Source organism: Gavia stellata, chromosome 24 (assembly GCF_030936135.1).
Source record: "Gavia stellata isolate bGavSte3 chromosome 24, bGavSte3.hap2, whole genome shotgun sequence".
NCBI lineage: Eukaryota > Metazoa > Chordata > Aves > Gaviiformes > Gaviidae > Gavia > Gavia stellata.
In genome coordinates, this window is record NC_082617.1 from 11,011,781 (window position 1) to 11,025,119 (window position 13,339).

A 13,339-nucleotide genomic window follows, 5' to 3' on the forward strand; every position below is an offset into this window, starting at 1 on the left:
ATCAGAGGTAGCACGGGGAAGGCTTGCAGGTGCAGGGAAGAGAATGACAAGGGAAAATGGTCTGAGCTCCGAGAGCAAGAAACTTTTCAATGCTAAATGCAAAGAAACAGCATACCAGCTAGGCACCTTGTCTGGCAAAAAGGAACAAAGCACATGAAGCGAGCACCAGCACCCCCAAGCCAGGTCTGCACCGCACCCAAAGTTATGCTTTGTTTAGCGCTGTCAGGGCTATGTTGTGCAACGTGCAGGTTTTAGGCTGAGATTAAGTGGATGGGGGCCATTTGGGACCTCACCAGCCAGTAGGACTGTGAGTGAGGGCAGCCCCTCTTGACAAAACCCATCACTGCACAGGGTGTCCCTGTCCCCGCACCCCACTGGGCTGCACCCACACTCACCCTTCGCATCCTTCTGCTGTTCTCATGCTCCACAGCAGCACCTCTCCGGCCGAGGGCACACCTCACCCGGGCACGGAGCACCACCCAGCAGCACCAGCTGCATCGTGGTGGGCACTGGGCGCCTGCCCGGGAGCACACGCTGACCCCCAGCACCCAAACTCAATGATCCTGACACTAAAAAGAACCAGTGATGTTAAAAAAAAAGACTTTTTAATTGTACATCAGACATATTAATTACAACTTGGGTATAACAAGAGTTGGTTATTACAAGCAGCAACCTGAACTCATAAATCTTTAGAAGGTGCACAGAGTCATTATAGTATCTATTACAGCTAATGCAAAATATACTCTGCAACAAAAATATTTTTAAAGGCTCCACATTCAATTCTCTGCAAGAGGCCAGGAGGAGAGGAGAGGGAACAGAGAGGGAGGGGAGAGGAACTGGGGCCACGTGTTGTGGGTCCGTGAGTGCAATGTCCATTGGCACATCCTGCGGGAACAACCCTGCTCAGCCCTGGCACGGCTCTTGGCAGCCCCCGGCCCCCCTGGCAGCAACTCGGACAATAACAAGGGCTTCACAGGCACTAATGAAAGGGAAATACTTCAAGCAATCCTTTGGTGACAAAGTCAAGGCAGGACAGGGAGTGAGCTGACGGACTGCAGGAGCTGCACCCATCTGTGCCAGGGATGGGGGGTTCCCGGCAGCACATCTCCCAAAAGGACGGGGCCCCTCCAGATGAGCTGAGATGCAGCCCCTGAGGCTGCCAAGCACCTCTCCCCAAGGCACGTCAGACCCCGCTCGGCTCAAACCATCTCATGGCCGGAGCTGGATGGAGCCTCCTCTCCCAGACCTCACAAGGGGCCAACAGCTTCTCCACCGAGCACGCCACCGGGCAACTCCTCAGAAAGGAGTTAAAATGCGTTTTACCTGCCGAGACAAGTATTCAAGCTCCTAGCACGGGCACCGCAGCAGCTTGTGCCCAACCCAAACCACACAGCCACCCGTTGGGGCTGCAGAGAAGCTGCTGCTCTGCACCGCAGCCCCACACGAGGCATCGTCACCTCGCGGCCACGCAAAGGCCTGGTGCCTGCTAGACGAATTAAAACAACTGGCAAACCCCCTCTTCACGGGATTCCCACTACCTTATTTTAGCAGTAGCAGTTTATTTTTTACACGCTCTGGCCTCTGGTTTGCAAACGACACCTGCCCCCTCCTGCAGATCACGCCAAAGAATTTTAAGTACTTTTTCAATAAAACCACCTCTTCAATTCACCCTCCGGTCGGCGGATCCCACAAGCACACAACAATGGGGCTATAGGGAGGGGGTGTGGTGATAGAGCAGGACCACGCAGCCCCCCGGGCATCGCCCACCCTCCGTCCCCACAGGACAGCCACGGTAGCGATGGGGGAGTGACGAGGAGGACAACATTAAAAATATATATCTATCTCTTAGGAAAAAAAAATAATCTAACAAATATGTCTGAGAGTAGATTTTTTTTAAAAAGACAACTGCTTTGCTCCTGAACAACCTGGCAGTATTGCTTTAGTTAAAGAAGGGGGCTGCCCTTCCCTTCTGCAGACAAACTGACCCCACGCACTCACAAAAATCAGCATTACCCCGGTAACAGAAAGCGTAGCTGCCCTCCAGCGAGGCACAGCCCCAAGGCCACGGGGATGGCCGCAGGGACCCCGGTACAACCCCCTCCCCATGCCCCGACTGTCCTCTTCAGCCTTTTTGGTTTGTCTGCTTGTTTGGCACGTTCAGGATGAGGATTCCTGTGGGAATAAAGGCCTCGGGCTCCAGTCTGTGAAATGCCCACAGTGGTTTTAAGGCAAGGGCGTTATCTTGTGGATGATATCTTCCAAGAGCGTGATTGTCAGAACAGGAGGCACCAGCTTCGTTTCCATCACACGGCGTCCAAGTCGTGGGATGACAGCAACCACGTATGTCTGCCCTGCGGCCGCAAAAGCCGGAGGCACGTGGGCTGTTTATGGGGCATTTTCCCCTCGTGTAAAACAAACCACATTCCTTTAATGAATGGATTTATGAGGAGGAGGAAAACTCCATCCACCAGCTCTGGCGAGAGTCGCCCACCGTTTCCTATGGGCACAGGGGCCGGCTGTGAAAGCAGGGGTGAGGGAGGTGCTTTTTGCTTTAGCAGCAGGACCCCCTCGAGTCTGCTCTGTAAGGCTGGGACGCGGGGATAAGTCAGGGTGCGCCGGGCACCGGCACGACGTCTGTCTGCGCGAGCAGGTTGTGGGGTGCCCCCCAAAGGGGCTTCCCCAGGGGGTGCCCAGCCATGCTGGGGGGACCCTTCTGGAACGGCCAGACCCAGTCGCTGCTCTTACCACCACCGTGACGGTGCCTTGGGCTCGGCCAAAGGCTCCATCAGGAAAGCGCAGCTGGGCCACGCTCTTTGCATGTACACGGCCAATAAAATAACAATTGTTAAAATAAAAAAAAAAAATACAGCGGCAAGGCTGCGGGTTTCACCCCTGGGCAGCACTGCTGGGCACTGCTTCCAGCCGTGGCGGTTCCCGGGGAGCCAGCCCTGGCTGGGACCCCCGAGCATGGAGGGGTCCCAGCCCTCCCCGCGGGCTAGTGCCCCTCTTCTGCTTCACGGCGAGGGTCTCCCCATCATCCCGATCTCCTCTAGTTTGGCTCCGGGAGAGGTTGGGGGGCTGGCGGGTCTCAGTATGGGGTCGTGCCTTCCCACTCCACCAGGTACTGCACCTTCCCCTCCAGTGTCACCCGCCGCGCCAGCACTTGGTACTTCTCGCCACAGACCAGCCTGCCCGCCGCCCCGAAGTAGCTGCTGATGGAGGACTTGAGGTGGGAGAGCGAGGAGTCGTCCTCGCTGATGCTCTCGAAGGTGTGGCTGTCGATGCCGTCGTCCGGGCGGTCGGGGCCGCAGGCTGCCTCGCTGCCCTCGGGGGTGCCCGCGGCCGGGCGCCCGCCTGCCTCTCCGCCTCTCCTCTTCGCCCCTGCCGAGGCGTAGGCTGGCGCTGCCAGCTTGCGCTTGCGGCTGCCCACGGTCCTCCGGCTGCGAGGGAGGGGACAGAAGAGGGGTGAGGGCAGCACCCAAAGGGTGCCCCCCACTGTGCTGGCTGCTCGCGCCACCCTGCGAGCCTGGAGGGAGCACGCTGGGAATTCGGGTGAGCCTAGCAAGGACCAACGGCTCTGACCCTGCATGCCCAGCAAGGCAGCGCCGCTTTGGGACCGCCAACCCGTTTTGGGGGGAGGAAAGGCTCCCCAGCGTGGGAGATCCCTGTGCCAGGACACCAGGGTACTGTGGGGGGAGAGGGGCAGCCCCTCACCCCCCTGACTGTGCCACTGGGACCCCTCTGGAAGGGGGCAAGGGTGCACAGCCCTCACCTGGACTCGTAGGAGAGGCTCGTGGAAGCTGAGCCCGAGGTGCTGGCAGCATCCGTGGAGTCCACATCCGACAGGAAAGTCTGTCCCGAGCTGGCACTGGGGACGGGAGGCAGCGTCGGCCCCAGCCTGGCACAAGGGGCACCACGGACCCCCACCTCCCCAGCTGCTCCCGCTTCCATCTCACATGCACCTGCAGCCGGAGGTTTTCCAGCCCTGCCTCACGCTCGGGCGTTTGAACCGCCCCCCCCCTTGCTGCCCACACCCCCGGGCCCGGCCGCACGGACCTTTTCAGGCTCTGAATTTCGTCCAGCGTGAAGTCAAAGATGCTGGCCAGGTGGTGGTTGGTGCTCCAGGCGGAGGTGAAGTCACTCTGCCCCACGAAAACAAGGGCACCCATCACTGCCCAGCGGAGCGCTGCTGCCCGTGCCCCCGGCACCCTCTGCCCCGGCACCACCGCGCTCCCTCCCGTGGCCCCACAGCCCCTGGGAAGCAGGCTCGGCACAGAACATTTGCAAACCCCAGGGTGAGGGACCAGGGCTCTCCCTGCCCACAGGAGCGGGGGAACCTCGCAAGGAGCCCCAGGGATGGGGCCGGGGGGGTCCCACCAGCCCGGGGTGGTCGCACAGAGGAGGGGGCGAAGGACTCACGCTGGGAATGGCATCCTCCAGCAGGAACTTGGCCCTCTTGCGCCGTGCCGCTCGCCGCTTCTGCTGCTGGAGCTGCCGTGGCAGCAGGCTGCAAAGCAAGGGGGGGGCGAGGCTGCCAGGCCGCCCCAGGGGAGCGTGGCAGTAGTGGGGTGCCCGGGGGAATTTGGCCGCTCACCCGTCCTTATGGACGTATTTGCTTTTTCCCCTCTTCTTCAGCTCGCAGGAGCCGCTCTCGCCCACGCCGGGGGCTTTCTCTGGCAGCACCTTGCTGGGGGGGTTCGGCGGGACGCGGATCCGCAGGCGAAAGATGCATTTCTTCTTTTTGATTTCCTTCCCACACAGAAACCTGGGTGGCAGAGGGGAGCAAACAACCCTCAGCCGGGGGGGCTGCAGGAGCATCCTGCATCCCGTCCTGTCCCCGTCCCTCGCCCCGCCGCGCCAGGGGCTCACCTGCTTTTATAGCTGTTGAGTGCATTGAGAAGGTGGGGGCCCCGCTCGGAGATGGGGGTGCCCGTCAGCTGCGGAGAGACGGCAGAGGTCAGGCGCCCGCTGCGGTTATGCAAAAACTCAACAGACGGGGGAACCCGAACTCCGGGTTTCGGCTCCTGCCCAAGGTGAGGGAGCCAGGGACGCCGAAGCCCGGAGCCACCCGGGTTTGGCACCGGCTGCCCTCGGTGCAGGGGAGGGAGGCGTCTGCGGGGAACCGATCCCTCCCGATGCGGTGACAGGTTTCCAACACGCCTTGGTTTTAGCACTTCTCCCGGCTCTAGCTCCAACTGGGAAACTTGTCAGGTACAACACCCGAACAAAGGGAAATCCCAGCGCAGAGGAAGGTGATTAAGTTAATTTTGAGCAGGAGCCGCCCATGCCGAGCGCGGCACAAACCGGGGTGTCGCTGAGATGCCTAAGCTCATCAGAACGGGGCTGCTGGTACGGTGGCACTGCCAACATGCAGGCACGTCCCTTTCCACCCTTCACCCCCATCCGCGCCAGCTGCACCCTAGAGCCAGGAAATGTCCCTTGGCTCTGCCCAGGGCCCGTGCCCAGGGGCCGACACCATTCCCGGCTCAGGGAGCAGCATCCTCCACCACCGACGCTGCCCGCTGGGGATGCCCCACTCTGATGACATCCCGGGGCGGGTGAACAGCGTACAGGAGCTGCCACGTGTTCCCAGCGGGCGCAAACGCCCCGGGCCGGGTGCTCCTGCCCGCCCAGAGAAACCGGGCAGGTGGTTTAAAGCTCCTTCCCCAGAGGGGACCAGCCGAGGACCAGCCAGCTCGGGCCACAGCCAGCAGGCACTCCCAGAGCTCCGACCCTTTCCCAACAAGCAACACGCAAACACGCTGCAGGGTTGGCGGCTGCCGAGAGGGGAAGCCAACCCAACCAAGGGGCAGAGCTCAATGCGTTTCACCATGAGCACCGTCCTTCACCGGCCAACCTGCCCCAGCCCCAAGGGCTCGGCTGCCGCAGGGAAGGAGGATCCAGTCCCTCCCAGCTGAGGCTTCGGGGACAGCCGGCCATGACTTATGTCACCGGCAGCATCTCGCCCTCCCCACAGCTGCCCTCCAGCCTGAGCCCAGGCTGCGCCTCTTTACCTTCCCGAGCTGCAGCGGATCCCAGTGGTGGTTCACGAAGGCCAAGATCTCCTCGAAGTCAAAGTACTTCTTTTTGCTCTGTACGCCCAGGTTGTAGAGGGCGAGATGGACGACATCCACCCTGAGGGAGCGAAGGGGGTGAGAGGGTCGGCAGCCCACCATCTCCCCAGCAGGACAGTACCCACCACGATGCTCTGCTCCGCCAGCGCCACTCGAGCGCAGCCCCCAGCGCGACCCTCCCAAAACCTTCTCGCTGGAAGCCGGGACCATTCCCACACCCCATGGGGGAAGCAACCCTGGCCCGGACACGCATCCCACAGGATGCCACCATGGCCAGGACAGCATTCCCTGAGCTTTGCAGAGGGGTGGGATGCTGCCCGCAGCTGGGGGGAACCCCAAATGCCAAGATCCCCGAGCCCCAGCCACTCCCAGGATGAATAGCCAGTCTTCCAGCTTTTTAGTAAGCCCCAGCCGTGTGCTCTTGCTGCAGTTAGGGAGCTGGACAGCTCTTACCCACGTGAAAATACACTGTCTATTTTAACAACGCAATTTATCCTGTGGGATTTTACACTTGCGTCTCTGAAAATGAAAGCCAAGCAATACATCCTGAAGGATTTCCCTTGTTCTTCTTCCAGCCTGCCGCGCTGCTCGGTGCAACGTCCCTGAGGCAGCCGTGTCCCAGCAGCCCGTTAGCATTGGTAACACGTCCAACACGGCCGAGCACAAGGGGAACAGCAGGGAAAAGCTGGGCTGCTGGCACTGTTAATATACTTTATAAAGTGCTTTCAGACCATCAAGGTACGCTGGAAGGTACCACTTGCAAACTTGTATTTAATCACAGAATTGGATGACTTGTCACCCGATTGCTTTTTGTGGTTATCTTCTGGCAAATGTGTACCTTGGCTCCTGGACAAACAGTAGATTTGGGGCATATTGAGAAACAGCTTCCCCGGGAAACAGCCCCGCGGGGCCGGGCAGGAGGAGCTGCGCACCCAGGGCCCGCGGCTGAGCAGAGCCCGCCGCTCAGGGCCGGGCTGCGGCACCCCAGGGACTGACCCCCCGCCCCGGCCGGGCCCGCCGCCTCCCCGGTGCGAGGGCCGGGCTCTGCTCTCGGTCTGCAGCCAAGGAGCCCTTTGGTGAGGCAGGCTGGGCTTGAGGAGAGCCGGGTCACGGAGATGTGGGCGGCCGCAGGCTCCACTCCCCACCCCGAGCTTTGCGGCCACGCTGGGATGAGCGGAAGATGCTCTGCGAACTCGCGCCGCTGAAACCCAGCTCTGGGGCTGGCCCCAAGGCGAGGGCTCGGCAGCGCCAAGCACCGGCCAGCCCGGTGCCTCGCAGCCATCCCAGCAGGTCCCGAAGGAGCCAGGAGCGTTTCTTACCATCTCAAGGGCAGGCGCTTGATGTATTCAGGTCCCTGATTGCATACGGAGCAGAAAAACACATAGAACCTGGAAAACAGTGGGGAGCGGAGTGCTGGGGTGGGGGGTCATCCCCGCAGCCCTGCAGCGCCTGGGGACAAGTCAGGGTGAGGACAGCGCTCCAGGTGCCAACAGTGACAGCACGGCTGGAAGGAGCAGGGCTCTGCGGGACGGGGCCACCCGCCTGCCCCCGCGGCGGCTGATCGTGTTGGTGCCGCAGCTGGACAGGGGAGACAGAGACTGGGGACGCATCGGTGCATAAGCCCGCCCCAGGAAGCCAGCTCCGACGTCCAGCACCAGCCCAGCAAAGTCTGGAAGGGACGTACCGGTCTCCAAACATCATGGGGTCGCTGAGGCACTGGGTGCAGGCTTCGTGGAACCACTGCCGGCAGCGGTAGCACTGCAGCATCTTCAGGTACCACCTGGGGAGGGAGAGGAGGCGGGTGATGGCGAGGGCAGTGCACAGCAGCCACCGCCCCGGCCCCCGCTCAGGCACGGACCCCCCAGCCAGGGAGAGAAAGTCTGGCCCTAACTTGTATTTTCTGCAGCCAGAGGTGGGTGCAAACGGCGCCTCCAGGAGCGAACGGAGACCCGGATGGCAGAGGCGGCGTGGGCAGCAAAGCCGCCAGCCCCAGGGCAGTGCCCTGCAAGCTGGGGACTTCTCGCTTGGGGGGAAAAAACTCCCCAACCGGATCCCACCTGCCTTTGCAAAAGCTTTTCCGCACAAAACCAAACGCGACAACCCTCCCGGCAGGCAGGGGCTTACTCGCCGGGGCCCCCGCAGTAGCAGTAGCACTGCTGCTGGTTGGTCCGGTGTGGGGAGTCCCACTCGAGCAGGTCGGGGTTGTAGGAGAGCACCATCTTGACGGCTTGCAGTGTCTTGGCAATGGCTCCCTTCTTCAGGGCACCCCCCTTCTGCGGGACCGAGTGGGACAGGGGTCAGCACAGCCACCCGAGGGGCCGCATCCTGCACCGCCACGCCGAGGGTGGGCGTCGCACAGAGCTGGTGACCCGGGGCAGCTCCACTCACCCGCACGGCCAGGGCAAATATGCAGCGGCGGCAGAACCACGGTGTCCCCAGCGGGCCCTCGCTGCCGCTCGCCACCGGGATGTGGCACTGCTGGTGATAACCTGAAGGAGGGGTCAGTCAGCATCAGCGCTGCAGGGCTGGCCGGACCCTCGCCCCTGGGGCGGGACGTGGCAGACGCCGGGGGCGAGGCGCCCGCACTCACCCAACCCGCACTTCCCGCAGATGAGGATTTCGTTCATGGGGCCCGATGTCTTTCCCAGGCAGATGTTGCACTTGGGCTCCTCCCCGGGGACGCCGGCTGCGGGACAGGGATGGCAGAGTTGGGGACGCACAAGGCATAGCCACATCTCCGTGGTGCTGGGAAAGACCTCCCGGCACAGCGGTGGGAGGGGAGGATGGGGTGGCACTCACCATGCTGGATGTCCTTCCAGAGGACCCAGTACTTGGAGTTGTCCTCAAACGTGACGAGGCAGCTCTGCTTGGAGCCACTCACCTGCGGGGAGAGAGCGGGAAGAACTGCGGGGTGTCAGCTCCCGTTCCCAGCGCCTCCCTGTTTTCCCTGGTGACCAGCCCTGCCCCTCGGGGCTGCGGGAAGGCGGGTTTGGGCTGTGATACCTGGGGGCAGGACGTCAACCCAAAATGCCCTGATGACTAAAGACACATTGCAGCCCAGGCCAGCACCCCCCCAAGCTGTGAGCCGACCCAGGGAACGGTGCTAGCTACCCTTTTGGGTGCCCACCTTACCCTTTTGATCTTTCCGAGGTAATAGAGCCCATCGGTCCAGCGGCACAGCACGTACTGCCCCTCCGTCAGCTTGACCATGAGCTCTCGGCAGCCGTTGCCCCTCCGCGCCGAGGTGGTGGCCGGTGCTTGCTGGACGCGGCCAGCGGCCGCATAGACATCCCGGATGATGGGGTTGAGCTTGGCAGTCTCCATCAGCAGAGCCTGGAGGGGACGCACGCGCTCGTCACCCTGCCCTCTCGCCACGACACAAGGCGCCCATCGGCCGAGCACGGCGTCCCGGAGGGTTCTGCCCAGGAGCACTGAGCCCGGGGCCGGTTCAGCCCCACCGGTGGGTGCTCAGGACCCGCAAAACGAGTGCTGATGAGCTGGATTCGTCCACCGGTAATTTACGTGAGATCAGAGGGAGCAGCTGCAATCTTTGCTACTGTTGAGCAAGAGTGAATTAACCCCCCGACCGCCCTGGGCTCCCGCCCCACGGAGCCACCCCGCCGCGGGGCACGGGGACACGCCACAGGCCTGGGGAAGGGGCACGTGAGGGATAACGGCTTTACGTTTAACATCGTTTTTAAGTCACCGTTTCCCAGCAGTTTTGCAGGCTGCCAAAGCAGGGGGCCGGCTGGGCGAGCGGCAGCGCTGCCCAGGGCCAGCGAAACCGGGCAGCCGAGTTCCACTCCCGCGGGTTTGAAGCGCAGAAGGCAAAGGGACCGTCCCCGCCGAGCTGCGACCCGGAGCAGACAGCACCAACGCAACGGAAAAGTTCCCTTTTCCCCGCGCCGCACACGCGTGGCCTCTCGCCGCGGATCTCGCCAAACCGCACCGCGCTGCCAACAACGCCAACGGCCGCTGCCCGCGGCGGGCGGCTACCGCCGCTCCCGTTCCCCGGGAAGGGCCGGGGCGGGCAGGAGCGGTCGAACGGACGGTACACCGGCTGCGACCGGAGGGGGGGGGGGGGGGGGGAGAAAAGCGAGCTCCCCCGGGCGCGGGGCCGGCCGGAGCCGCGGCAGCGACATGTCACCGCGCAGCGCGGAGCTGCGCCGCGGGAGCGACGGGGGCGGCGGCGGCCCCGCGCGCAGCCAACCCCGGGGGCGCGCCCGCGGAGGGAGGGGGGCGACAGCCGCCGGCGCTCCCCGCCGGCCCGGGCGGGAGCTCCCACGCCGGGCGGCCGGACCCACCCCCCCCCCCCGGCAAGCGGCGGCGGGGGGCACCGAGCCGGCCCCGCGGCGGGAGCGGGAGGAGCGCGGCGGGGCCCGGCGGCACCTGCCGGGCGGCAGCACCGCGGGCAGCCCCGGGAGCGGCGGCCGCGGGCCCCGCCGCCATTGGCTCATTCAAAGGCGCTGCGGCGCCGGCCCTCCCGCCCGCCCGGCCCCGGCCCCGCCGCCCCGGGCGCTTCCCGCCGCGCCGCGCCCCCCGCCGCCCCCGGGCCCGCGCTGCCGCCGCGCTGCCCTTACCGCTGGCCGCCGCGCCGCCCCTCTGCCGCCGCCGGGCCGGGTCAGCGCCCGCCCGCCCGGGGGCCGCGGCGGGGAGCGGCGGCGTGCGGCGGGGGCAGGGCGCGGGGCGCCATCTTCCCGCGCTTCCCCCCCGCGCCTCCCGCGGGCATTGACGTCCCGCTTATGCAATTAGCGCGGGGCCGCCCCCGCCGCCTCCCACGGACCGCGTCGCCCCGGCCCGGCCCGGCGGCGCCCCCGGCGCGAGGGCGGAGCTGGCGCGGCTCCCCCCCCCCCCCCCCCAGCGGGGTACCTGCCGCTGCCCCCCGCGGGTACCGCCGCGCCCCAGAGCCCCCCCCCGCGGCACCCCCCGGCCCCACATGCAGCATCGCCCCGCCCGGCCGCCAGCCCTCCGCCCGCACCCACCCCCCGCGGGTCCCCCAGGGCAGCCGTGGGGAGGGCACCGTCCCCCCGGGCCACCCAGGGGACCCCCTGGCCGGCCTCCCCCCGGGCGGCGGCTGGAGCCGGGTCGGGGCGTCCGCCGGGACGGGGTGCGGGCAGGGGTGCCCCGCGTGCGGGCATCGTCCCGCGCCGGGGAGCAACCTGTGCCGCCGGGATTCCTAGAACCGGGGGCAGCCTTTCTCTGAATCGCGACAGAGAGAATCAATCGCTGCAAAAATGCTTTGGTCAGCGCCAAGAAGAAATCTTAAGGATTTGCTGTTTGTTGGAAAGCGCTGCCAAAAAAGAAATGTTTTCAGGCCCGCTCAGGCAGAAGAAGCCGATTCCCGGTGGAGGGCCTGGGCCAAGCACAAGCGGAGTCGATACGAATTTTATTGCCTCTAATAGATGAGCTCTGTGCCGCGCCGTGGGGTGGCTTCCCCGCTGCTGCGCTTCGCAGCACACCTGCAAAACGCTTGTGCTGCAAGAGAGCAGCTCCCCTGGGCGTCAGGAGTGAAGGGCACAGGGCTAAATGCCTTTTAAACACCTGTGTGTAACTCTGTCATCTTAGAAATAATTTTTTTTAATCAAACTTTTCCATAAAACATTGGTATCTGAGCGTTCCCCACACCGCGGCTGGCCCCGGGCGGCGTGCAGGCGATGCCACACGTGCGAACCTGACGGGAAATGCAGCTTCCTGAGCAATGGGTACCGTAAGGCTGTTCTCCTCCGTGCTTTGCGCTTCTGTGTGTGTAAGGTAAAGCCCAGCGCAACGTAAAGACGGTGGCGGGCGGGGGCCCGACGTGCCGTGCCATGCCATACCTTGCCGCGCCATGCTGTGCCGCGCTACACCAAGCCCTGCCGTGCTGCGCCTATGCCTGAGTGCCCAAGCCTGGGCCCGTGTTTGCAGAGGTTTAGGCAGCCGAAAAAAATGGCAGCTCGTTCCCCCGGCGTGAAACACCATCCTTCGCCTTCACGGGGAACCTGACGCATCTTCAAAACAGCCAAACGGCCAAACTCTGCGGTGAGTCATGATGTGTTAGCCGTGAGTCACCGCAGGATTAAAATAACTCTTGCACCATAACTCTCCCCCCTGGACAAACACCGCTGCTCACTTCACCGCGCTCGGTGATGCTGGGTTTGACCGAAAGCGGGTCGTTTGCCGCACTTGGGGAGCGGCAACTCCCGTCCCAGCCTGTCCCTGCGTGGTGCTGGTGGAGCAGCAAACGGGGACGTTCTTACACCCTCCTCCCCAACCACCGCGGCTGATGTTTGCAGCACCTTGGTTGTTTGCCGTGGGAATGCGGATGATGTGACAGGTAAATCAAACACTGGATCAAGTTCACCATGGGTGTAAGCAGGGATAACCTTACCGAAAACCCTCCGGCACAGAGAGGGGCACCCCAAACCCAGCAGCTGCCGATGGAAAGAGCACGGTAACATTGCCCTGGAACAAAAGTCCCAAACAGAAAGAAAAAAAAAAGGGAATTTGAGATGCACCCTCTGTTTCCTACCACGAATGAAGCCACACAATCGCATTTAACTGTGGTTTCTCTGCAGGTGCTCCTGCCACACCATCCCCAGCGAGCCTGGCCGCAGCTCCCACTGCAGTGAGCTACTGGGTGCTGCCCTCCTCCTCCTCTTCCTCCCTCTCTTCCTCCTCCTCTTTTTCCTCTTCCTCCTCCTCTGCACACCCGCCCAGCTTTTCCCACACACCCTTGGGGAGTTGGGGGGGCCGCTGGAGATCCTGTTTCTTTGGCACCGTGCGAAGGCTCGTGGCTCCTGGCAGATGCTGGCGCGGGGCTGCTGGCAGCCCCCGGAGCGGGCGCAGTGGTCGGACACAGCTGGGTGACTGCTTTCGCACTGGTGGGGCTCCAGGGACCTCGGTGGGACGACGCCTGACACGCTCTGCTGGGGAAGGAGCACCCGCCCGGGCCCACGCCGACATTAATGTTTCCGTGCCGCTCTCACATCCCCAGCTGAAGAGACCTCGGTGCCCCGGTGTGCAGAGCCGGCAGAAGATGCTGACCTGCTCTCCTGCCCGATAAGGAAGGAAGCCCCTGTTTAAATCAGGTCGTTTGAAGCAGACTATTCCGTAAGCAAATGAACAGAAATGAATGAGACCCCAAGTGACGGCGCAAAGCCGAGCGCCGGTGATTCTCCACCCTCCTCGGCCGGGGAGCAGGGCCAGTGCGGGCTCCCAGGGCAGGTCACCCCGGCTCCTTCCCCGCGATTGAATTTCCAAACGAAACCAGCATTTGTAAAATGATT

General features: G+C 63.6%; 1 protein-coding gene across 1 annotated transcript; it reads right to left on the minus strand.

Annotated features, from left to right (window-relative positions):
- Nucleotides 1-3,088: 3,088 nt before the first annotated feature.
- Nucleotides 3,089-10,523, minus strand: PHF19 (PHD finger protein 19). The gene is given in 17 exon segments (XM_059829062.1): nt 3,089-3,440; nt 3,773-3,868; nt 4,057-4,142; nt 4,420-4,507; nt 4,595-4,765; nt 4,870-4,937; nt 6,015-6,135; nt 7,394-7,462; nt 7,759-7,854; nt 8,199-8,347; nt 8,463-8,563; nt 8,665-8,760; nt 8,874-8,955; nt 9,207-9,407; nt 9,952-10,134; nt 10,454-10,486; nt 10,488-10,523. Coding segments are annotated over 17 exon segments (2,028 nt in total).
- Between the last annotated feature and the right edge of the window lie 2,816 nt (nt 10,524-13,339).